Consider the following 26,065-nt stretch of genomic DNA (forward strand, 5'->3'; position numbering starts at 1 on the left):
CTCTCTGGGAGTGCTCTACTACTACTACTACTACTACTTACTAAACGCAGGGTGGGCGCTTGCTCTGTCGGGCTCCCCCCCCCCAACCTCTTCCACTTTCTTTTATGACTTCTGGAGCGGCGTCTCCAGCGCCGAAGGGGAAAGGGAAAGGGAAGTCCCCGCGGCGAGAGTCAGAAATGAAAACGAAAGGACTTCCTTACCCGATCGCTGCCAGGACGGAGCGGCGAGGAATCCGGGCGCATCCCTGTAATCCATTGCAAGGCGCCTTCGGTCGGGAGCCGAGTCCAGTTATAACCTGAAGAGTGGCAGGCGCCAGGCAGGCAGGCAGGCAGGCAGGGCGTGAAGGAAAGGGGGTTTTGTGGCCAGGACTAAACAAGCTGCCCCGCTGGCTAGGCTCGCCGCCCTCCCGCCACCCCCAGCCGCCGCCGTTCCCCGCCCACCCGTCTTGCCCGCACTCCGCGCCTCATCCAGGGGTGGCAAAGGCGAGGAGAGCGGACTGGCTGCAAGGGGAGCGTTGGGGACGGCGGCTTGCAAAGCAAAAAACAAAAACCCCACAAAAAAACCAACCAGCCTTCCCCGGTTCGGTCGGATCGCCGAGCCTAGCCAGCCGGAATGCGCCACACATCGGAGACAAAGGTTGGGAAAAGACGGGGGTCGAGGCGCTGGGAAAGGAGAATGCAGGGGTGAAATTCGCCAGGGAAATCAGGCAGAGGGGGGAGAGGGGAGGGGGGGAAAGAGGGCCCGGAGAGCCAGCAGCGCTCGCACATGACCAGGCGCAGCCAATGACGTGCCCAAGTCGGTCGTAAAAGCTCTATTACCGAGCTGTAAATTTTCTTCAAACAAAAAGGAATTTACTGCAATTCCTTGCGGATTTTTTTTTTTTTTTTTAGCTCAGGCCGCTGCAGCTGCCCCCACCCCCCCACCCCACCCCCAGTAGAGTACTGTTTTCCGCTTTCTCTCCCTCCCTCTCTCTGGCCTGCTCCCGCCATTGCGCTTTCCTGCTCCCAGCTCCACCAGAACCGCGTCCGAGGCCTGAGAGAGTGGCTGCTGACTGGGCCTTGAATTGCGCAGTTTAGGAAGAGGGAGGGAAGCCAGAGGGAGGTCTGTAGAGCCAAGCTTGCAGAGGAGTCTCCTTCTATACTGGATTTTTCTCATTCAGGCCCAGTTGGAAGCGGCGGGATGCCTTGGCTTGTGTGCCAGGCGAGGCTTTCTGTCTCCTTAGCGCGGGACAGAAAGCCCAGTCGCCCTCCCTTTCTGGCCAGGCGGCTCTAACAGGCCTGTCAAGGTAGAAACACGGCCTGCTCCGTTCTAACCCTTTTTTGTCCCGTTTTCCAAATGTGGGAGATCCTTCACATTAAAACTACTCTATCTATCTATCTATCTATCTATCTATCTATCTATCTATCTATCTATCTATCTATCTATCTCTCAATTTGGAGCACAGTGTTGGAAATTGCTGTTCAGGCAGGAGCAGGGCCCCCTCCTTGAGAAAGGGTTACCACTAGCAGTGGCACCTAAAGCAACTTTCTTGGGGGAAACAAATAAAAATCACAGGCTCTCATGACTCTCTTTCTGGTTGCAGAAAATGGCTTTCTCCAGATAGGCCTTGTGGGGATCCAGTAGCCTTGCAGCATGGAAAAGTGTGGAACACCAAAGAAGGAAGAATGAATGCACCCAGAATTGCTAAAAAAAAAAAAAAAGTCAGAAAAGGGAAACCACTGGCTTTCCAAAGCTCAGCTGAATCTGGATATATGACTCCGCCACAATGACTTGTTCCTCTATTCTTTCTTAGGGTGTTAGCCATTCAAAATCCCTCCTTTTTTTAAATCGCCATTGCCTAAATCTTGTTGCTTTGGGTGCTGTTTTAGCAATTGTTGACAGGTTGGTACATGATTCTTTTCAAGAAGAAAAACAAAACAAAACATCCCTAAAAAATGAAACCTTAATTAGTTGTTGGAAATGACTATTTTTATGTGGACATAAAGTAGGACTGAAGTCAACAAGACTTTCTTCTAAGGAAGATGTTAAGGCTGGAAAGGGAAGCGAAAGAAATCATTATTTTCACTGCCCTAGATCCAGAAAAGCAAACAATTGAAATTCGCTGTAATAAATGTTTTTGCCTCTTGTTGTAAACCCATTAATGCTTTCTCTCTCTGTGTGAAGTTGTATGAAATAAACATTTATGGGTCATATTGTGGAGTTGGTTTATGAAGTGGGCTGTAGAACGGAAGTGGCCATCCTGGCAGGTTGTGCCCACTTGGGTTTTGCTCCCAAATCAGTAACACAAATAGATTCAGTTTCAATGTTTAAAATGCAGATGTGTCACCTTGAAGGACTATATAGTCTCTGCTTCCAAAATGGCTGCTGCCTTCAAAAAAAGGACACAAAGGGAGGTGTTTCTTTTGATGCCAATTTTTAGACTTGCCAAGAAGAGGAAGCCCAGCTTTGGGGGTGATTTTTACTATAGAATGCTATAGAAAAATAACACTTTACAGTGAGCAAAAGAACAACAAAGAATAGTGCTTTCCTCATTCAAAGCATCCTAGTTTAATTTTGAACTAGCTTTGCCTAAAAGTGAGGCACCCTCTTTGTTCAACTTGGAAAAAAATGGGTGTCTCCTTCAGTTAAGGTGCTGCCGGTTGTATGAAATCTCCAAAATCCAACACAGACACATCTGCCCCCTTCCCCCATTGATTCTATAAACTTTAGAAACAATCCTGCTTGCATGCTTATATTCATCTGGAAGTAAGTTCCACCTAATCTTTCAAGACTTAACTTCTGAGGAAGCTGTACTTGTACAAAGCCTGCATTGTAACATTCAGCCAAGTCTTGCTTTCCTCCAGCAAGAAATACTTCATCTCTATTTTTTTTATTATTCTTTTTAGATTTAATATAGACATCCGCTCCAGTGGACTTTGGATGACTTACAAAATACAATACTAATTTAGAACAATTAAAAATATAATACTACAGACTGTTCATTGTTTAATATGTATACTTAGAACAAATGCGCTTTCTCCTTTGCCAGGTTTTTGGGCTGCTTCCCTAGACTTAATCTGTATAAGTTAAGGGCAGTATGACCAGCAAGGCGTTTTGCCGCATTTATGCAAATTCCTGCACCAAATCGTCTGCTTTGCAGTTTTTGCCGCAGACCCTTCACGTGGATGAGCTCCCAGTCTGCTACTGTAATGCTGAAAATATAGGGTGGGGGTGTGTTTCAGGCAGGGAGGACTCCTTTGGATCCAAGAAAGAGACTAGCTAGGCTAATGGTTCAGCAGATAGTCTATAGAGCAAAGAACTCTGTGTGTGCAACATTCAACAACTGTGTGTTCATTCAAGCCCAAACGAGATTTCTTAAAAGAAAAGAGAATTATATGGTTGGGGGTGGGGGGGAAGAGCTTCTATACACAAGTTACGAAAAAGCAGCTCTGAAGTGGTAGAAATGCTATTGGGGGTGATTCACACGGCGATGGTCCTCAGTTTCGAAGTTTTCAAAAAGCTCCCAATACCATGTCGCAAAGGTTGCCAGAGACTGTTCTCTGCTTGCCTTTTAGCATTTGGGGGGACTTCTGACCTTTGGGGTTGGGAGGGAGGAAGGAAGGAAAGAAAAGAAGAGAAAGAAGATTTTAAAAAAAAATACCTTGGTTAGCAGTGCAACAAGAACAAGACTCTTATGGGCTAGTTTGTTCTTGGTTTCAAAAACATGTAACCCTAATTCACTGTATGGAATGCTGCTCTCTATGTACTGGTCAGTTGTAAACCTGTCCCTTTCAACTACTGATTTTTAGATACAGTGGATGACACCCATATTCCCCACTGCCAGCTGGGGTCGATAGGTGCAGGAATTCCAAAGACAGGGCTGTGAATTGCTTGGGGAAGCACAATTCTAAACAATTATCTTGGAGCTGTGAAATGAAAGCTCAAATGCGGTTCAGATGACAGCCTTCTGAACCACAATCAACCAGGGGCTTCTTGATGGAGAAAGCTCTTTGTTTAGCTTAGCTGCATTTTTAAGGCGGAAAAGCATCCTGTTTAAAATTGTCAAGAGAATACTAATGGTTTCTTCGTTGGGCGATGTGGGGGAAAAAACAATTCCTCATTAAAGGCTATATGTGCTAGTTTGGACTACATCATACAATTTCATTGAAATAAATGGAGCTGGTAGGATAAGAATGGCCATAGATATGAAAAGGTGCTGTTTTATATGTCTTACTTGTATCGTGGAGAGGGTGGATCTCCCCACGGGTGAGTGGGGAGAATTATACCAGAGAAAAGAATGTAAAATAAAACAGCTGTCTACAAGTTTACAAACCAGAAAAAACAGGGTAACAGGCTAATCCCTCTCAGTAATTCTGTTGTAAATTGTAAATTTGGGGGCAGAGTCATTTGTAAAAATAATAAAGGCGGGATACAAATACATAAAAGTAAATATGCAATACATGCACACAAGCAATCTCAGTCCATTTTCTAAATAGACGAGGAAGAGGAAATGAATTCACCAGAGATTTAAGCAAATTGTGGAGGAATCTATGAACCGTCTACTCTACCTATTATCTACAAACATGACACACACACAGTGGCTCCAGCATAGAGAAAAGTTCACTGAAGGTACTTAAAGAGGTTTCTCTCTTTCTATGAGATCTGGGGCTGCTACAGACCTGTGAGCTTAATTGTTACTAACTGCAATTTGCACCTTAGTTACGGTAACAGCATGGTAGTTAAAGAGCCTGAGCTGCAGAATCTTGTTGCCATCTTCAACATAAACCACCTTCAAATCTTGGCCCAGTTATTCCAGAATTCTTTAGGTGGTTTTAGGTAAACTAGTCTCTCCCTTTCACACTGCAATACAAGGATCCCACCATATTGGTCCCTCTGAGGAGGCTGCTGTAAGGCTTTCAGGGAGAAGGTATGTAGGAATGTCCTTGCTGTTGCTAGGACCGCCTCCTCAACTTTCCTTTGTTTCTGATTCCGCAACCAGGCTTCTGAACATCTCCATATCTTCCTAGATATAGACCAGCATGCTTGGACTGCTATTTACAGGAAGAAAAGAAAGAAGATACTGCACCAATCGATCCAAATGAAAGCACCACTCCCAAAATGAAGATAATCCCAGCAGATCATACCTAATAGCCAGAATGACTGAGGGCAGCATACATATTTTTATATATGTATATAATATATATGTGTGTGTGTGTATATCTATCTATCTAACTATATCTATATCTATATCTATCTATCTATACATACACACACATATATTTATATTATATATATATATATATACACACACACACATATATTTATATATATATTATATATATATATATATATTATATTATATATATATATATATATATATATATATATATATATAAATCTCCTATATATATAGGGGATAACTGATCTTGGAAATACCCAGATTAAAGATAATCCCAGCAGACTAACTAGTCAGAACGACTAAGAAAGGCAACTGTTTATAAATAGGAAATAACTGATATTTGGAATTGTGTTATTAATATGAAAACTGAATAAGATTCATATTTATAATGAAGCTTCTATTTCACCCTGAACGGTAAAAACAACAACAACACATATGTGCATTGCAAGTTTGATAGATTGTATGTGGATAGCATACTGGATGTATAACTAGACTTCCTTTTCCAGATACCAAAATCCAACATTTTGTCTTCAAGAAGATCCGGTCAGAACTTGTGGTGGTGGTGAATATGTGAGCACAAACTAACCAACCTCATTTTAGTCAAGTGTGTTATTAGTAAAAGCAGCCCAGTGACTGGTTCAGCGGGTCATGCAAATGCAGAACATTGTGTTCATTGAGTAAGGCATGGCCACATCAACTAACCTTGAATAAGCCTAAATGTTACAAGGGCTCTTTTACTGGCGAGAAAGAGAAAGAAAGAAGCGTGCATTTAAATTTATACGCCCACATTCCTTCTCAACAATATGTGAGAATACACACTATTTATTCTCAACAATATGAGAATAGACAATATTCATTCTCGACAATATGCACGAGAATGTACAATGTCCATTCTCAACAATGGAGATGAGAATATACAATAGCCGTTCTCAACAGGAGACTGGTGCAGAAGCAACATTAGGTGTTAAAGAAGGGTCTCGGCAGCCCACGGTTTTTGAGAGGAAGTCAGCCTTGGTTTGTCGGCCTGTCACTCCCTCTCCCAAACCAGAGGAAATCGGCGCTTGCTTTGAAATCCCATGAAAATCAATCGGAAGCTGATCTTCGCACTCGCGTATCCGGCAGGAATCTAGGCGGCTTTGCGTTTACAGTGGGGGCTCCGCGGCCTGCCGGACAGAAGCCTGGCTGCCTTAATACTTTGTTGCCTTCAACTGACTACTAATCTAGCCGTTCTTTCCAGGGTGCAGCACAGCGAGACGCGTTTACCTGAAGCAGGGCCGTGTGAAACAAAACGGGCTTCGCCTTCCTCCCAAAACACGCGGGTTAAGGAAGGGAAGGAAGGGGCTTCGATTTCCCGTCGCAGGCGCTGGGCTCACGGCTTGGATCTCGGGTCAGGCTCAGCTTTTCCAAAGAGGAGGGCAAGGAACGCTGGAAGGGGGTCCCGGAACAAAGCGCTTTCGAGGACCCTTCGGAGAAACGGGGCCCAAATGCCTCCATAATTTGCCCGCTTGCCTTGAGCTACTTTCTGTGATAGACGGAAAATACGAAGGAAGAAGCCGGGTCATAAATAACACGTCGGATTTTTTTATTATTATTTTGATTATCGATAATGAAAAAAAAAATCAGTGTTTAAAATTAAAATATTTCCTTATCTCCCTCATCGGCCCACAAATTATTTCCTTTCTTAATTAACTTAGTTTAGGAGAAAGAAGGGGGAACTGAAGAATTTGAAGCGATTGAAAGAAGTGCACTTAGCTGCTTTGATTCTTAAAATATAATAAGAGAGGCCGGACGTTCCGTCCTTGTAGGAAAACATAAATCCCCAGTAAAAATCTGTAGGTAAAAAACTGCTATCCTTTTTAGTATCAAAGGCCAAGGGAAATTGGGGGGGGGGAGAGAAGGAAGGAAGGAAGGAAGGAAGGAAAGGAAAGGAGGAAGGAAGGAAGGAAGGAAGGAAGGAAAGAAAGACAATAAAAAATGTAGAAAGTGCAGCAGCAGTAGCCATATGGGAATCGAACTAAGAAGGCGGCCCAGTGCAGAAACAAAAGCCTAACTCTCATCTAGCCCAGAAATGTCAAAAGGTAGTTTCAAAGACAACAAAAGGTGCCTTGAGATTAGTCCCAATCATGATGGACGTGGCAGAGACCAAGACAAGCACCTGGCCCCTCTATCCGTTGATGCCCCAAAGTCTTTGGCCAAGGTTCCCAGCAGCAGCAGGAGGAGGAAGAGGAAGAGTTTAATTTGCCGGGGCCGAGGCTTGTCCTTCGAGGTCTCTGTCGGCTTCCCTTTTGACCTCTCCTTCCTTCCCCTCTTGCCGAGTGGCAGGGAACTTGTCCTTGTTGTTCTCTTTTTTCCATTTCATCCTCCGGTTCTGGAACCAGATCTTGACCTGCCGCTCGGTCAGTCCTAGCGCGTGGGAGACCTCGATCCTTCTTTTCCTGGTCAGGTAGGGGTTAAACAGGAACTCCTTTTCCAGCTCCAAAGTCTGGAAACGGCTGTAGGTTTGCCTCCCTCTCCGCCTCCCGGGAGCTGCTGTTGGAAACAAAAACCACAGCGTTTCTTTACAAAAGGAAAGAAAGAAAAAAATAATAAACCAGGAAACAAAACAACTAAAAGCAGCAGCTTGGCTCGCAGCCCCAGCGCTTTTAGCTTTCCTGCCCCAGAGAGTAAAGTATGTTGAACAAATTATTTTCCAGCGCACAAAGCATGAGCTCTGGCTATTTATTCAAATCTCTTCCTCAGTTACAACTAACAAAGTGAATTAAGTCGCTATAAATCCAAGTACTCTGAGTGTACCGTACGTGATCCAAACGCAGTAACACTCGGCATAACATCTGAAATATTCTCTGGTTTGTTCTTGTTTCTTTCAAAATATCGGTTTAATGCCACAATTCAAATCATTTGTGGTTTGGGCGTTTTTAAGAAATCCTAATATTGTCAGAAACAATTGTACCGAGTGTGTTGTTAACAAGGAATTATCACTATAACAACAATATTACAGTATAATGTAACTGTAAAAGGAGAACGAGAGAAAGAAAAAGGGGATTGATGGTAAAACTGGCAGCTTAGTTTAAGAGGGAAAGAAAAGAAAAGAAAAGAGAGAGAAAAAAGTAACAGAAAGAAAGAAAAAAACAGAGAGAAAGGAGAGACAGACAGACAGACAGAAAGGAAAGGAAAGAGAAAGAAAGAAAGAACGAACGAACGAAAGAGAGAGAGAGAAAGAAAAAGAAAGAAAAGTGAGGGAAAGGAAAGGAAAGGAAAGGAAAGGAAAGGAAAGGAAAGGAAAGGAGAGGAAAGGAAAGGAAAGGAAAGAAGGAAGAAGTTAGTTCGCCGCCGCCGAGAAAGGGAACGGGAAGAATAAAGGGAATCAGTTTGGGTCCAACCTTGTGGTCTCATCCAGGGAAACACTGGAGAAGGAGACGCGCTCTGATTTAAGGGCCTTGGTTCCTCGCCAATATTAGCACAGGACGATTTACAGTCGGGATACTGAAGCAGCTCGGCCTCTTGGTGTGTCGTAAAAATCGTCGGTCGTTGTAAGTTATCGTATCCGTAAAACTTGGTCGGCTCCGCTGAACAAGGCAGGCCGGAGCAGGGGGCTTGCAAAGGAGGCGGGGGAGGCGGGGGAGGCTGGTAAGGCGAGGGGCTCCCCCCGGCCAGGTGCTGCTGCTGCTGCTGCTGCTGCGAGTGGGGAGGAGGAAGAGGAGCGTGGGGAGAAGGATGGAAGTAGTCCGCGCCGCTGACGGCCGGGCCGGGCCCAGGAGCCGACGGCGCAGGGGGGTAGCCTGAGGCGGCGGCCGCGGCTGCAGCGGCGGCGGCCGCGGCGGCTGCAGCGCTGTTCCCGTAGAGCAGGGCGGCGGCGGCGGCGGCGGCGGCGGGCGCAAAGTGACAGTCGTAGTAAGCGGGATTGATGGGCGGCTCGCCCCCTCCTGCCGCCGCCTTGTACTTGGAGTACAGCGGATTGACAAAGTAGGAGCTCATCGGTGGGCGGGGGGCGAGCGGAGGCGCCGCCAGCCGCAACAGCAGCAGCAGCAGCAGCAAGTCAAGGAGAGCAGCAGCGCCCGCCGCCACCAACCGAGGCCTGCGCAGCCGCCGCCCGGATAACCCGGCTGCTAGGCCAGGCTGCTCCGGCGGCTGCCTTCCTTCGCGGACGAGCTGGCGGCGTGGAGCAGAGCCGGGCCGTGATCGCTGGCCGACTGACCTGCCTCACTGCTTTTACTATTTCCTATTAGGCACACACCAACCAGCCGTCCCGCCGCCACACACTCACTCACTCACAGGGGCCAGAGTTCAGGGCAAGGCAGGAGAGCGGCTTGGCTTGGCTTGGCTCGCTCAACCTCCGGAGGCCACAACCAAGTCCCAGACTAAGTATGGAGTGTGTGTGGGGGGGGGGGGAGTGGAGGGAGAGAACCGGAATCGGAGCCCGCCTGCCCTCCTTCCTAAAGTAGCCCCCTCGATGCCCCTGGCAAGCAGCCTCTATCCTCTGCCCACCCCGCAGCCCGCCCCTTGGTGAGCGCCGGGCTCTCCACGCTGCGAGGCCTGAGCGCAAAAAGCGCGAGCGGACAGCGATCAAGGGCAGATAAAGCAGAGCGCTGGAGGGGCTGGAGGGGAAAGGCAGAGCGCGGACTACGCCGAGGATCTCCGGCGGGGGAGGAGGAGGAGGAGGAGGAGAAGCGATCGAGTGGAGAAGGCCCGTAGGACTTCTGGGGAGACAAGACAACCTTTGGGATTGGCTACAGAAGGGTAGTGCTGGGGGGCAGAGATCGCTCAGGATTGTGCTGTGGTTGTGATCTATGTTAAGGTTATTATAGTCCTTCAGCGAAGTCGTTTCTTTCAGGAGCCGTGCCTCTGGACATGTGCAAAGTGGTGGCCAGCCTGGATAGGGAAGAGGACTTCTGCTTCCGGATCAAACGGCCTTGCCCAGCTTCCCAGAAAAACCCAAAGCCTCGCCTGTTAGGAGAGGCGGATGCAATTCCCTGGGCCGGCGCTTTTGTCGAAGCGGGGTCCCTCAAAAGGCACGAGAACCCCACAAGGGACCAGGGCGACAGAGAGGGCACCAGGGGACGGAGAGACTTGTGGTATCCCACCACCACACGTGTCTTCGAGGCCATGTTAGTCGCCCTTGGCCTAGGTATTCTCCACCGAATTGGGATGTTTGTGATGGGGTTGATAGGATAGCCTGGGTCAGAGGAGGAAAGCGCAGAAAAGCGAAGCCCACCAAGCGGGGGAGGAGAGTGAGGACTGCGGATGCAGTGGGACTGGGAAGGCCTCGGGCAAATGCAATGCCCATTTCCCCTTCATTGGCCCTTAATGGCAATCATGCCCATGAATACGCTTTCCACAATTTCCCCATCGGCGGGCGTCATTAGCCCAGCCAAGCAAGTGAACATCACCCCCATTAAGGGGGGTGCGGCAGAGGGGGTGGGGGGGAATGTTTCCCCAGGAGAGGCGGCACAAAGTCGGGGAACAGCCGAATCCGGCCTGTATCTCTCTCTCGCTCTCTCTCTCTCAACAGCTGCCTTTCCAAAGCAGAGCCGAGGGTGGTTTGGTGATTGTGTCTTTGGCCCAAAGCATGTGCCTGAATCGAACGGAGAGTCTTGGGGGAACATTTGGAAAAGGTGTGGTGGCCAGGCAAGAAAACAGAACCTGCAGAAGGCATTTGTTTTAGGGCCGTCCGGGCCAGAGATTCAAATCCTTGATTTGGGAGTCTGGCATGGCAGACAGCAGTGGTACGAGAAATTCTGCCCCAACACTCAGCCCGCACAGAGCAAGCCATAAAGTCAGATCCCCCAGCTCAGCATGATCATTAAAAGATCTCCACCAGCTTGTATCTACCATGTATGTCTTCTTTGGGGTGGAGTGGGAGAGGATCTGAGCCCTGTTAACATATAAGTATTGTTTCTTTTGATTAGCCATTGTCATGGGCCTCGCTTTCAAATAAATGTCTCTTTTTAAGCTCTGTGTCTGTCTTTTTATTCTGAACTCTCATACAGCAAAGATATTAAATGTGAGACTATTGGCAACATAGCAGAACAGATTTTGGATTGTCTTGAGACTTTTTTTTCCATCCTCACACACACAGAAGGCCTTATTTGTCTTCCAGTCACCCTGTATATTTCCAGGAATGAAAAAAGTCAAGCTGGGCTCTGAGTCACTTCATGGACACATTTGAGCAGTTTTCTTAGCAGGAGACAGGAGTGGTTTACCATTTGGCTTCTTCTGGGACTCCGGGGCTACCCCTGCTAGGTCTCTGCTTGAGATTTCCTGATGGTGTTCCTTCCAAGCTGTGTCCCTGCTTAATTTGGGCTCATCCAAGTGCTGCCATCTGCTGAGACCTTTAACTGAATGTTATAGTTGCTGCATTTGAAACCAGAGTGGAAGAACAAAAGATTATAAAACTTGACACCAGATTTTGCTTCCCCCCCCACCCACGCCCTCTCTAATGACTAATTGGGTATCGGTTTTTTTGCTTACCAATATAAATTTGCTGCTTTAATATTAATATGTAAGTTGCCTCTGGGATTGAGGCAGTGTACAAGTTTAATTAATAAAATGTCCCTAAGTGCAACTTGAACCCCTTGCGGGGCAAACTTCAAACTCTGTTTTGTTTCCATAAAATCAACATTAACCTCTTGATAAAATAAAGTAAAATAAACAAAGTACACATTTCTATAGGTCTCACTTAATTTCCTACCATGTGCTTTAAATACAAAAGAATGGTCTGAATATTCATATTTTTCATTGGCACCTATGCAATCTTTAATAATTAAGTTTAATTGATAAATTATTATAAGTACTTTGGAAATGCTGAATTGCTTCTTTTACCCCTTAATTAATTAAAACATACTAAATAACAGTCATGTTCACTTATGCTGATGGGGGAAAAATAAAATCCATGTTTTTTCTTCTTTTCTGTCCTCCCCCCCCCCCGCCAAAAAAAAAACCCAAACAAACCCAAACTATATACATATTTTAAACAATTATTCTCTTGGACAAAACTGGGAAATTATAAGAGAATAGAGCGATATCGCCCTCTAGTGGCAAACAAAATCTAAACTAGCTTTCCAAATAAAATCCCATTTTTTATCAGTTTTTTTCAACAGATTAGAAAATTAACTCCATTGTCTTTTAATCTCCTTTAATTTAAAAAAAAATCTCCTATGCTAGTTTTCCTTGTATGAATATTATTGACCTAATCCAAAATTTAAAGCAAAGTATGCATTATTGCAAAATTACCAATGAACTATAAGAGAAAGTATTCTTGTATATTATTATTTGACATTTTTAGAAATTGCAAAATAGATACAGTAATTTCAGTGTTGTCCTCTATTAGCCTGCACATAGGTTATTTCATTACTATGTCTTTTTCTTAACCAAATGCCTTATTTAAGAGGAAAATATAAAAATAATTTGAAGACACTATGAAATCTGAACTAATTTGATGCAGTCTGAATTTTTCACATTTGTTTTTATTTTCATATTATACACTTTCCCTTTTGAACTTGCTTTTGAACTTATTTTAAATTTTAAAATCCTAACCCTAGCCTTCATTTCCCTGCGTGATGTTACGGTAATAATTCTTCCCTTCCATGTCATGCTAAATATGAACTCTCAAGCACACGTAAGAACAGGCAACTTGGAAGAGATTGAAGACGCCCATGTTTCCAGACAGAATCCACCAGACTAACTAGTGACATTTTGAAATCAATACACATGGACTTGGATTAACCCTGGGAAGTTTAGTTTCAGTTCAGCTCAATTCCGAAGACTGAAATGAGCTTTTTCTTGCTCTAAATTGCTATGTCTGGTAAGTTTGAGAGGGGTCTAATTTTGTCACGTCTGTTAGCCCGCTTTTAGCCCCCTCCCAATCTGTTTAAAAACAGTTTCTGTTTTTCTAAACTGATCCTCCAATGGCAATCTCAACCCAAGAATTGTCCCAACTTTTCCGATGTTGGCGTCTATACGTTGATATTTATGGTCCAACATTTTAAGACCTCACTTTGTTAGCATTTGTGTTTCACCCTTTCCAAAATACCCCACAAACATCAAAATAATGATAGTCTCAAAGTACCATCCCCTATTGTAAACTCATTAGGTCCAGACGTCTGCTCTTTTCAATGGTTTTATTATACCTTGGCTCTTCCTGTTTTCAAAAAGAATGATAGGCAGAGAGCTGGCGATGAATAGAGCACCAATCCAGCACCTTTTTCTTGGCCCTTTATCCTTTGGCCTGCTGAGTGGGGAGCAGAGAAAAGGGAAGTGTGATACCATCTCCAGATCTAAGAAGACTCAAAGTCCCTGAGGCAGTTTCTCTGTGTTTAAATCGTTGTTCAGATACCTTAAAAGGCGGTATTTATTTCTAGATTCTTAAATTCAGAATGGATCAATACTTCCCTCTTTCCAAAAAACATTTATGCCCCTCTATTCTCTCTCTCTCCCACATCCTCGCCTCTCCCTCAGTCCGTCCATCCATCCATCCATTCCTGGTTTTTAAATCTCATTTCTTGAAGTCAATAGGACTTCACAGTCTTGTTAGTGGATTTTAGCAAGTCTTGTTAGTGGATTTTTTTTTTAAAAAAATCACAGGCATGTAAACATACTCACAAGAAGTCACTTGGGTAAATATTTGATTGATGTAAGGCCAGGATTAAATAGACATTGAGTATTATTGGCACAACTGGCCAGGTAAGAGCGGAATTTATCACTTTTTTCTGGCATAAATTTATTTATTTTTTTAAGAAAAAAGTTCCAGAAGATACCATTTGGAGGTACAGAATACCATAATTATAACTAATTTCTGCTTTTAAAAAAAATCTCAAAATAGAAATTTGTTAATCTCACCATTCTCCCATCCCATAAAAAGAAATAGGTCCAGAAAACTTTGTACTGTTTGTTTATTATTTGTATTATTTTTTTATTATTATTTTCTGAACAAGCAATATGTTTGTAGGATGCCAGCAAGAAAAATACTGTTGTTTCCTAGGTTGGTAATCTGTTGGGATTGGAAGAAAATCCTTCAATCACTGAAAAGACTTTTGAAGAATGGAGTTGGTCTTTCTATGCTGCCAGTCACTGTATTTAGACTACGGATGATCTGGTAGAAATGGCGCGGGGGGGGGGGGGGCAGTGTTGCAGGCAATTTTGGGGATATAGAGAGGCAAGATATGTCACACCTAGATAATCTGTGTCCCCACTTGCTTTCCCCTTCAAAAGCTGAAGATTTTATTTTCATGAGCCAAAATTTTATTCCAGAACCTGAGACATATACAAGCAAGCAAACAAAAAACAGGGAACAATAAGCAACTTAATAATAGAGCATAATGGATTGCAGAATTCTTTATCACGAGGTATCAAGATCTGAAAATCAAAATTGAAAGATTATGGCATAAACTGGCTGTGGTTGTCCTAGTGGTTTTCAGCATGCTGGGTGCCAAACCCAAAAATCTTGGCTGCACTTAGAAAATCTGCGCATTGACAACTTTTTCTTCTGTCAACTCAGAAGATCATGCTGCTTTAAGCCACATATATACTACGCCAATATATTATTACAACTTACGGCAGATCTTGATATGTATAAAGGCCAACACTAGTTAAAGAATTGGCAGATGTGCTTCACATTGTTGTGAATGGATAATAATAATTCATTCTTAAATAGGATTGCAAATAAAACAAAAGTACAGACTGTGAGCCAAAGTGTTTTAGGACTAGGAATATTAATAAAGCTTCAAGTACCACTCTTAATACACTGCACTGAAGAAAGGAAGCTGTGTTCAAATATAATAATAATAATAATAATAATAATAATAATAATAATAATAATAATGGCACCCTTGATGCCATACCAAAACATCTTGGATGGCACTTAGAAAACTTCTCAGTGACAAACTTTCCATCTGCCAATTTCAAAAGGCCACTGCTTGGATCCACACATATACTATGCTGATTACGATTACAATTATGACATCTTAGGTGCATAATTCAATGAGAATGAAGGCCAGTCTCATAACTGGCAGCTGTGATTTTACCTTCTTTAAAAAAACATCTGGCTATTTAATTAACAACAACAATAATAATAATAATCCCCCTTCATTTTAAGGGGGGGGGGGAACCCTACCCTGTTTGGAATTGCCTACATTCTTAGAGACTACCTGAATAATTCTTAGGTTCTTGATTAAGACTTGAATTATTAAGTTTCCACCAGTCCTAGATGTTAGCTACACATTAGAATCCCCATCCTAGTCCCCCTCTCTGACATGAGTCTTGGAAAACAAAGTATACAGAACCCAGAGAGATTGGGGAAACAGTCAAGCTGTCTTTGAGGAAGTGCAGGCTTTGTGTGCTAGTGCGTTAAAAATGCTTGCTTGACCATTCAGCTCTATCCTGAAGCTCCTTAACTTTGCTGTAACTCTGGGCAAGACACTGGAAAGGAGGGTGTTCTAAGTCACTTGTGCAAAGCACATCACACAATAAACTGCCCCCAAACAATATGCACACACTATATCTCAAAACCAAGTGGAAGGTGAAAGGAAAAAAAACCCAGCTTTTCCAGGAAGTCTTTCCCGTTCATCCCTTTTCATTCTAAAGTATCATTCGCCCGATATCTTTCATTTTAAAAAAATCCCTCTGATCTAAAGTTTGAATCAACACACCTGAGAAAATAACATTTAAGAACAATTAATTGCTGTGTATACATGTGTGTTTGTGTGCATCATCATCATAAAAAAAAAAAAATCCACACTACAATATTTTCACAAATACATGCCTCAAAGTGTTACTCTCCTTTATTCCCTTTTCCCTTTATTCATTTTTTTCATTTTCATTCTCCGGTTCTGAAACCAGATTTTAACCTGTCTCTCTGTGAGATTTAAAATCCTAGCCACTTCATAGCGCCGTTCTCGGGTGAGGTACATATTAAAGAGGAATTCCTTTTCCAGTTCCAGAGTCTGGAATTTGGTATAAGGGCAGCGCTTTTTCCTGGTGGAGCGAGCATGAATCCAGTTTGCAGCCGGGTTATCTGAAAAGGAGGGGTAACAGGAGAGGGGAAGAAAATAAGGGAGAGGGGGATTTGGTGAGGGGAAGAGGGCAGCCGAAGGGGAAGGGGGAGAAATGAGAGGAAGGTCGTTAAATTAATTTCAGAAGGATCCCTGCGCTTTTCACAATGGAGGAGAGATTATCATAAAAGCCTGAAAGGCCCAGTCTGTGGGGCTGGATGAGTGAGGACTTCTTGATGATAGAAGGCGGTTATGGGGTTCCCTTTTTATGGGTGCCTGTGGCTGCTTTGCTGGGATAGGAGTCTAGACGTTTTTATAGGTTTGTAAAACTATCCCTTTGGCACACTGGAGCCTTACAGGTTGGGGCAATAAATCAGCTCCTCTGTGTGTCTGTGCGTGTGTGGTTTCTTTTCTTTCTCTTTTCCTTCCTTCCTTCCTTCTTTTATTTTCTTGTTTTTAAAACTTACTTGGGCCAAGCTGCTGCTCCTCTTTTTCCTCCTTCAGGTCGCTGAGCGGGCTGGGGTTACGGCTGCCTCCAGAGGCTGGCTTGGCCGGGCTGAGGCTGGCGTTGCTGGCCGTGGAGGCGAAAGCGGGTCCACCCAGCCCGGCAGACACCGCCGCCGCTGCCTTTTCGCCGGCCTCGGCCAGAAAGGAGTCGCACGTGTAGTCGAGTCCGCGAGAACGGCCCCCGCCGGGGGTGAACCTCTCAGTCCGTGGGGGCGAAGAACCGGAGGCGCAGGACGGGACGGAGGCAGCAGAAGCGAAAGCTCGGGGGTCAAGCGACGCAGAGGCGGCGGGCTCCGGCTTGCCGATGCCGTAGAGGCGTCCGGGGGCTGCGACGGTGCCTGGGTCGGAGACCGAGAGGGCGGCGTGGTGGCTGCCGCGGAAGGAAGCGTAGGGGTCGAGCCAGGAAGGGACGTACCTGGCCCCCTCGCCCGACCCTCCAAGGTGCGGCGGGGCCACGTACGGAGGGTAGATGCCCTGCAGCGGAGGGGAGGGCTGAGCGGGAGGAGGAGGACGGGCCGGCCAGGAGGAGAAGACGGACGGCTTGGGGGTAAAGCTGCAAGGGGCGAACTCCGATCCCTCGGCTGCCACACTGGACGGCAACCGGGGGGCGGCCAGAGGGTGACCCCCTGGTAGGAACCGGCCGGGGCCGCCGCCTGCTCTTCCTCCGTAGTACCCTTCCTCGGTGTCGGGGCCTATGAGCGAGTCCACGTAGTAGTTACGGAGGGTGCCGCCGCCGCCGCCCGACGACATTTTGGGGAGATTCCCTCCGTGGCACGGCATGGGGTGGGTGGGGGAGAAGAGAGAGAGAGAGAGATCCAAAAAAAAAAAAAAAGTGGTTAACACTGTTAACTGGGGATTTTCTCCCGGTCCGGGGAAAAGAATCCGACTTGGAATTTTGCAGCCTTTCCCAGCGTCAACTATTGGTCCCTCCGCCCACGTGATCATATTTACCAATAACTCGAAGTAAATCAATCCGCTAGGTTGGCGTTCGGCAAGGGCGGCTGGCAGCGTTCCGTAAAAGCGCGCGCGCCCCTCACGCTCTCTCTCTCTCGCTCTCTCTCTCTCTCACATCGGCCATAGGGGAGCGCAGCCCTCCCAACTGCCTTGGAGACACGAAGGCCCTGACATTGCGCGCCGCGGGGGGTGGGGGGGGGCAAGAGAGCGAGAAGAAGAGCCGAATCCTTCCACGGCTAGCCCTGCCTCAGCCCAGAGTCCGGGAGGGCGTGGCCCTCCCGCAGAGAGAGAGAGAGAGAGAGAGAGAGAGAGAGCTGTGGCGCAAATTGGCGGACTATTTCTTCGCCTTTCTTGGGCTGCCAGTCGTTTATCCGACGAGCGGGGAGCGCTGGCCCGGCTAAACTCGCCCCTCTCCCGCTGCCAGGAACCCCTGAAAGATCGCCAGGAGGAGGAGGAGGAGGGAGAAAGGAAGGATCGCCCGTCGCGATCCCGGTTCGCCCCACAGAGAAGCGAGAGGCGAGGCACCTCGTGCAACTGCGCAGTGCGGGGCTCGCTTTGCCACGGAATCTCTTTGACAAACCGGGAGAGCCCGAGTGAAATGGGAACCCCTGAATAAGTGGGAGAAAAGGGGTGGTGGTGGGAAGAAAGGAGGGTTGCCCCCTGGTCTTGTTTGAAAACAGGTGGAAGTCGAGACCTCTCTCTCTCTCTCATTCCCCGCCATGATTTTATGCTTTTCAATAAATCTTTTTATGAGATGCATTTGATTACAGATTAATGTGCTCGTCGTCTAATAAAACGGACCGATGGCACGGAGCCTCTGCTTTTCCCACACTCTCTCTCTCTCTCTCTCCCTCTTTCAGTCTCTTGTCTTTCTCTTTCCCCTTTTCCATCCCTTTTTCTCCACCACCACCCCTCTTTCCCCCCCACTTCTGCGTTCAGGGCTAACATCAAGCTGAATGTCGGCGCTTCCCAGAGGTCTGAACAGCAAAGGACTTCAAAGAAGCGGTAGTATAACTTCCAGGAGTTCGGGAAGAGAATAATAATAATAAAAAAAAATGAATGAATGAGTGCGCCTAGTGAATGAATGGAGCGGCCTCGGCCTTGCTACGCCCAGCCCGCTGGAAGACAGCAGTCGGAAAGAGGGAGGGGTGGGGGCGGCCCTGCCAACTTCCAGGAAGAAATGCTTTTTTTTTTTTGTTTTTTTAAACTAGCTGGGAGCCTCCGGCCACCTCCATTCGCTTCCCCCCCCCCTTCGACCCAATTAAATGGAGGAGCTTCAGCCGCGTTTTACAGCCTGTATTATGGACTGGTGGAGGCCAAGTTTCCGGCTGTAGGTTTTAGCACTAGAGGAACAATGGTCTCGCCGGGCTTCTAGTAATTCAACTGCCTCCCCCCCTTTTCTCTTTCTTTCTTTCTTTCTTTCTTTCTTTCTTTCTTTCTTTCTTTCTTTCTTTCTTTCTTTCTTTCTTTCTTTCTTTCTTTCTTCCTTCCTTCCTTCCTTCCTTCCTTCCTTCCTTCCTGTCTTTCTTTTTTGCAAGCGCGCCCTTTTTTTCTTTTTCAGAGAGGCTAGACCTGGCTTTGCTTTGAATGAGGGGCAAGATCCGTGCGAATCCAAGGTCTTGCGTCAATTAAACAAGTCGGACGCCTCTGTCCGACACGTTGGCCTCCCGAAAGGCGGAGAAAGACGAGGTGGGGCGTTTTCCTGTTTTCTACCCCTCCTTTCGGAGATTTGCTAGAAGGCGGCGTGTTGCGAGTTTGCAGCTCTATTCCTTTTAATTTCCAACAACGTGAAAGCCTTACTGTCTATTACGGCGAACGCACACGTTTATAGGTGGATGCCCGTGCCTGCGTGCCTGTATGTCGATGCACAAGCACGCACAACCCAGCCAGCCACGCGTAAGACTGAGAAACGTACCTATCCTAATTGGTATAACACTGTGGAATCCATTGGCCTCGGCTGGCGCAGAATTTATGTTCAAAATAAAGTGGGCTCGGAGACGCTGCCGAAGAATGGCAGCGTGTGGGTGTTTGTTGAAAATGTATTTTCCCTCTTCACCCCTCAAAGGATGTTAACAAATCCAAATTTACGTTATGTACAGCAAAGTGTCCGGATACCAAACTGACTGACATTTCAACCAGTCAAGTATAAGGGAAAACGTGCTCGATCCACCAGATCAAAACGCATTTAGTTTAAAACAGGCGAGGTACATCAGCAGAGAAAGAAATAAAAACTAGTGGGTAAACTAATGGGAAAAGTTTTCTCAATACATCCCTGGAAGTTAGTAACACTCAAAACAGTTTCCTCTGGACGGAGCCCTTCGCCAGTTTCTCAAAAAACTTCCTTCGCCCGACTAAAAGCAGCGAACCCAACGAATGCTCTGGGCTAGGGAAGCAATGCAGTATTTTTGGAAGTCTGGGTTTAGAACGCAAGGGGGGGGGGTGTTAACGGGGTGCCTACTCTTTGAAGCTGAACACGGATCCAAGCATTTGAACTTCCATGGAGTCCTTGGTACTTTCTCAGCTTGGTTGTTTTCTTGCAGACAAACATTACTTGGTAATGAAACGTCTGCAAGAAAACAACCAAGCCCAGAGACTACCAAGGACTCCATGGAAGTTCAAATGCTTGGATCCGTGTTCAGCTTCCAACCCTGTCCAACCCTGTTCAGTCCAACCCTGAATTACAAATGTTCTCTTCCATGGTACCATTTGGACTTCATTTGAGAGTCACCTTCATTTGCAAACTCCCACTAAACGTCGTTTTTGCTTCAATGTTTCTTTGCCCCAAGCTCTCTCTCTCTCCCCGCCCTCTCTCTCTGCCTCCTTTTCCTCCTTCTTCCTTCCTCCTTTCCTCCCTTCCTCCCTCTCTTCCAGCCTCTTTTTTTCAGAAGATAAAGTGACTGCTAGTAATATTTATTTTGCAGGAATGTGGGATGCAAAAAGTCCCAGGCTCCATTATCTTGACATTTGGTACAAGAACAATCAAAACTTTCCTGCCTAGATTGCAGGGAAATTGAAACAGATTTGCACTGATCCATGCCCCCACAAATCCAGCGCACCCATTGCAACTTTTGAAAGTGGAGAGAAAAGGGCTAGGTAAGATAGACAGACAAAATTATTTCTCTGATTTTCAGAAGGTGACCGAATAATACTCTTCATAGTTTCCTCTGCCTAGTTAAACACACACACAAAGAAAATAAAGCACGATGTGTGGGAGGTTTCACTTAAGTTTCCCTTGCCTGCTAGATTGCCCATGGCCAGTATTTACAAAACATCCTGTTTATCCTGTTCCAAAGATTGTTTTACTTTGGTTTGCGGTTTCTGCTTTGCTTGTTTTTAAATCCACTAACCATGTAATTGTAAAAAGGAGGCTTGTGTTGGCCTTAAGTCGAAGATTTCATCAATCCTGAAAGGATTGCAACCAGCGCTTAGCCATTGCATTTGATCTTACACTTTACAGTCCTCAGAAAAGAAGGAGAAAGAGGAAAAGGAAGAAGAAAATGGGAACCAGTCAGTGGCCAGCAGCTTCCCTTTCCTATAGGCTTGTCTTTTCCCAGGCCCGCAGCAAGGGATTCAGCCAACTCTTTGCTGCTCAGTTTTTATGGAAAGACGAATAGAACTCAATAACTTTACAGAATTTATTGCATTATACATGCAAATAAGACATGCACAAAAAGGAGACATATTGCTTGTAAAGACCACGATTCCACGTATGCACCACAAGGAGAGAGAAAAAGATAGTCCATAGCTGTAGATGAAAGAGACCTTGGCATGAAGCACAAGCCTAACACACGGAAGGATGGAGATGGAGATTTACATCGTCAAATGTGCTTGCTTGTCCTTTCTTTCGCTTCCCAAATCCAGGGAGCACATTTATTAATTCATTTTATTCAATTATTGTTAAACTGTTGTATATATTCCAAATGTAATGGCCCATGTAGTAACCCCCACATAAATACCCCTTGTTTAGTTAAAAACATTAAAAAAAAGTACATTGTCGGAATAAGTCAACAGCTCTAATAAGTTAAGACCAAGTTATAAGGATCAATCAGAGTTTACCCTGCATTACGATGAAGAAAAACAAATAAACTATACATGTGAACCCAAGAGAGACAGAGAGAGAAAGAGAGATAGAGAGAAAAACAGAGAGAGACACACACACAGAGAGAGACATAGAGTCAGAGAGAAAGACATATCATAGGAACATACATGGACATTTGCATCACTAAAAATAATAACAAAAGGACACGTTATATCAGAAATTTAAAAAATGGAACACGAAGGCATGTACCCTCCGCCGCTACCCACCCACCTACCCACCCACCCACTCACCCACCTGGGCCAGTCTTTCGTAATCATGGGCCAACCAATGGCAACAGCATCGTGGCCAGACCAGGTTGTGCAGTTTAAGAGAAGGTCAGATTAGCAGTCAGTTCTCGGATTCGGTTCTCCCTACTCATCTTCTTGAGTTTCATTCTGCGGTTTTGGAACCAGATCTTGACCTGCCTGTCAGTGAGGTTTACGCTCTTACTGATCTCTAGGCGGCGCTCTCGGGTGAGGTACATATTGAACAAGAATTCTTTCTCTAATTCCAGTGTTTGGTGTTTAGTGTAAGGGCACCTCTTCTTTCTGCCACTCTTTGCCGTTAACCAATTGCTGGTTGGAGTATCAGACTTGGCTTCCTCTAGTGAAATCGAAGGGAGAAGGAAGTGGGAGGGGGAGGGGGAGGAAGACAAGACAAAACAAAACAGAAAAGAAAGGACCTCAGTCTCTTATACTATAGCCTTGGCCATGAACCCATTTCCATTGTGTCTGACGGAAAGGATGCCTCTTTCCTTGTGGGTATGAAACATTGCCAGCTAGGTGCCTACATTAATTCAGGAAGAAGTGTGATTTTTTTTCTTTTAAAAAAAACAACATTTTTTCTACATTAACTTTTTTTTTAAATGCCAGCAACACACAATTTCCCATGATAGGGACTGTTCAGTTATATTCTTTGTGGCATATAGAATATATACTAGAATATATAGAATATTTAATTTGGGCAAGTAGGATTAGGCACACAAGGAATTTGTCTCTGGTGCTGAAACTCTCAGTGTACATGCAAAGCAACAAAGTAACCATCATCATAATCATCATAGCAATAAGAGAGGGTAGTAAAAGACAATAATGGTGATAATAATAATAATAATAATAATAATAATAATAATAATGCCATACAACATGGGTAAATAGACATAGACAGTATTGTGAGAATTAGGTGTTCAACAGAGTGATGGCACGAGAATATCTAGGCACTCTGTTTGGGAACAGACACATTTTGGTTCAACTACAACCGTTTCACAGGGACTGTTTCAATCCTGCCACCTTGTCAACAATACTACTTAATGGGTGTGACTTTTACAATCAGCCCACGTCTTGTAAAACACTGATTTTAACCAAAAGATTGGACAGAAAGCCTGAGTTAAAAACCCTCTGATCTCACTCATTTCAAAAGGGCCTCACCTATAACTCTCCTGCCATTGAATATTAAAACAGAGATGTTTTAAGGTCTCAATTAACCCCAAAGTTTGAACAATGAATACCAAACTGAGCAAAGATTTTTTTCCCTTTCATTTTAAGTATTCTCTCCACTCCATCCTCACCTTAGATGCAGAATTTATCTTTGATTTGTGTGTAATGTCCGTTGTTGTTCTTTATTTTAAATGTACACAATAAGGTCAAATTCTGACCAGCGGCTGCAAAATTATTTGTGGGCGGGGGCTTATTCTCCTTCCACCCCTCCGGAGATGAAATCTCCTGTGGCTCACCACCCTTTACTTTTAAAAGAATAATGAACGAAGCACATTTATTTTAAGTATTTAATAAAATTTTCTCCTCCAAACTATAACCAACCTTTGGAGATTTAAACTGGATCCAAAGGCTGTGCATCCTAGTTTAGTTTAGTGTTTTGTTTTTTTTAAGGTTGTTTCTAACTGCCTCCCTCTTTCAAACTTTTATCTAGTTCTGCCGCCACCTCCTCCGGCAGAAGAATACTCTTATTTTGAAGTGCCTGTGCCCCAGTTAGATGAATGAAAACCCACAGAGGAAAGATTGGATCTTAGTGGGATTAGGGTGGAGGCTGGGGGTGCTGAATAGACTGTAATTTCACAATTCTTGGAATATTCTGTTTGGACGCCCAGCCCAAACGAAGGGGGCAAAAAGCAATTTCCAGAGCCAGGAAAGAGAAGTAGGACACCGATTGCAGTTGAGCCCCAAGCAGCTGCTCCCGCTTTCCCTGGGCGTCTAACACCTGGAGTACCCAACCGAGGGGAAGAGGGCGAGCGGGCGAGTGAGGACAGGACGGGACGGCTGGAGGGAGGGAGGGAAGGAGGGAGGAAGGGAGGGACGGCGGGAGGGAAAGAGCGTCTTTTCAGCTGAGCAACGATGGCAGCGTTTTCCTGGCATTTACGGACGTTCCCAACTTGGCAAACCATACCGACCTTTGCTCTCTTTCTCTTGGCTTTCTGGGCTGGAGACGGCGGCTTCGGCCAGGCAGCTCCGCTCGTCCGGCAGCGCGGACTTAGACTCGGGACTTTCCACCTGGGAGGAGGCTTTGGCGGAGTTCTCCGGCTGCTGATGTTGGTGCTGATGGCCGCCGCCGCCGTTGCCGTTACTGTGGCCGGGGGCGTTGGCGTTGGCGCTGGGATTTTCATTCATTTTCTTGTCCATCGGAACCTGCGAGGCGACCTGCGGTTTGGAGGCACCGCGCGGGTTTAACTGCAGCATGAGAGCGGAGCTGGCTTCAGGGCTGTTATGGTACTCTTGGGCTTTTCCCCCGGCGTAGGTCTGGCTCAGTCTGAAATACCCTGGGACGGGGACCTCGGGGTTTTCAATGGGACACGAGTCAGAGACTAACCTCTGGTAGGAAGGAACGTCGGAAGGGGAGGCCAACTTGGCCCGCTTGTCCGAATACATGCAGCAATTGCTTTCTTCCTTAATATTGGTCGCAAAGGAACAAGTGGGCACCTGCTGAGTAACAGGTTGCTCTATTCGGCACGGCCTGTTGGGCTCGCTCCAATTGTCTACCGGAGGGATGTAGGGATGCACGTTCATGCCCATAGTTTGAGGGTTGACTTCTCGTTTGGCCAGAGACGGTAGAAGTCCACAGGTTTGCATCCCGTACGTGCCAATGTCTGTGCTGGGCGATGGCATGTACATGCCGGCGCCGTTGGAGTAAAAGCTATCGCTCCTGCAGGCGCTGATCAAGGAGTCGACTAGGAAGGTGTTGGCGGCAGGAGAGCTGTTGGGAAAGGACATTTTGGGGAGGAATTGGGAGAAGAGCGAGGGTGTCCTTTGTAGGCTGACATCTCTACGAAAACATGCCCGGTGTAATTGTGGATGCCTCCGCACGACCACATGACAGGCGAGCCAATGAGATTCGAAAACGGCCCGGGAGCCGCGGCCTCCCCGCCGATCACGTGCTCCCCGAGACACGCCGAGCTGCGGCGCAAAGGTGGACAACAGCGACACCTAGGATACCCAGGAGGAAATGCAGGCGCTCAGCCTGCCCGCCGCAGCCCCCCTGCCACCTTTCTCCTCCTCCTCTTCCTCTCTCCCTCTCGCTCTCTCTCTGTACCCCCGCCCCATGACCCCCGTTTTTGGGATATGTGTATTTGCAAAAGTCAATCCTCGGTGCAATTCTGCTGATTTAAAAGAAGGAAATGCAATAGGCTGTTCTAATTCTTCTCTCCCAACCCCCCGGTTCCTTTTTATTACAACAGAGGCGAGTGAGTTGAGCCTGAATTTAAAGCAGTTTCTGTTGTTTTTGTTCCCCCAAAAAAATGTAGAACACCTACTTCAGTTCTAAGACTGAGTAAGCTGCACAGAGGGCAAAAGGAGGGTAGGGGAGAAGATGGCACCGAATACATGCAGTGAAAGAATGCAAAATGTAGAGCATTGGTCATCATCATCACCACCCTGGTCTGTTTCTGTCTCCAACAGCATTGTGGTCCACTTCCATAAACTGGTCTCTACTAGGCCTTCAGAAGAACTGACCTTAGACCATACACACTTTTGTCTTTCTCTTCAAAATTACTCTCTTTTGGGTGGGGGTGGGGGGAGACTCCCCAACCAGTAAGATCTCCCTGACAAAAGAAAGGCATGGAGGGTGAGTTGGCAACAGAGAATATCTGCGGGATGTTTGTTCCCTAGAAATGTCATTGTTTGGGAAGAATGCAGGGGTGGGAAAACGTTTTCCTTTTATGGGTTTTTTAAAAGCATTGGCTTCTGACAAGATCCAAAAGGTAACAGAATTGATTAATACAGATTAAGAGGAATCAGGGCGATCAATACAATCCTCATCTACATGCTCCAAGCCAGTTGGTAATTTTCTTGCTTCTGAAGCTTTTTCAAGAGTTATTCCCTCTGTAGCCACACGCAGGAAAGATACTTTATTAACAAATCAATCTAGACTTTGTGAAGG

The 26,065-nt window shown here is 45.8% G+C and overlaps 3 protein-coding genes and 1 long non-coding RNA gene across 4 annotated transcripts; 1 reads left to right on the forward strand and 3 right to left on the reverse strand.

The window, feature by feature from the left end:
- The first annotated feature begins 473 nt into the window (after window positions 1-473).
- LOC139309402 (uncharacterized) lies at window positions 474-2,190 on the forward strand. Its single transcript, XR_011599862.1, has 2 exons — window positions 474-636; window positions 1,583-2,190. It is a non-coding gene; the product is annotated as an uncharacterized lncRNA (long non-coding RNA).
- Window positions 2,191-7,391: 5,201 nt separating this feature from the next.
- LOC139309185 (homeobox protein Hox-D8-like) lies at window positions 7,392-9,133 on the reverse strand. Its single transcript, XM_070933296.1, has 2 exons — window positions 8,539-9,133; window positions 7,392-7,687 (listed from the first exon to the last, which is right to left on the reverse strand). Exons 1-2 carry the CDS (start codon window positions 9,131-9,133, stop codon window positions 7,392-7,394), a joined length of 891 nt encoding a protein of 296 aa, XP_070789397.1.
- A 6,800-nt stretch (window positions 9,134-15,933) lies between these two features.
- Window positions 15,934-17,595, reverse strand: HOXD9 (homeobox D9). The gene is made up of 2 exons (XM_070956882.1): window positions 16,611-17,595; window positions 15,934-16,166 (listed from the first exon to the last, which is right to left on the reverse strand). Exons 1-2 carry the CDS (start codon window positions 17,593-17,595, stop codon window positions 15,934-15,936), a joined length of 1,218 nt encoding a protein of 405 aa, XP_070812983.1.
- A 4,412-nt stretch (window positions 17,596-22,007) lies between these two features.
- On the reverse strand, window positions 22,008-24,950 carry HOXD10 (homeobox D10). The gene is made up of 3 exons (XM_070956883.1): window positions 24,283-24,950; window positions 24,084-24,213; window positions 22,008-22,285 (listed from the first exon to the last, which is right to left on the reverse strand). Exons 1-3 carry the CDS (start codon window positions 24,898-24,900, stop codon window positions 22,008-22,010), a joined length of 1,026 nt encoding a protein of 341 aa, XP_070812984.1. The 5' UTR covers window positions 24,901-24,950.
- Window positions 24,951-26,065: the final 1,115 nt, after the last annotated feature.

Source organism: Pituophis catenifer, unplaced genomic scaffold (assembly GCF_029215685.1).
Source record: "Pituophis catenifer annectens isolate HBS135680 unplaced genomic scaffold, rPitCat1.0.hap2 SCAF_1, whole genome shotgun sequence".
NCBI classification, from domain to species: Eukaryota; Metazoa; Chordata; class Lepidosauria; order Squamata; family Colubridae; genus Pituophis; species Pituophis catenifer.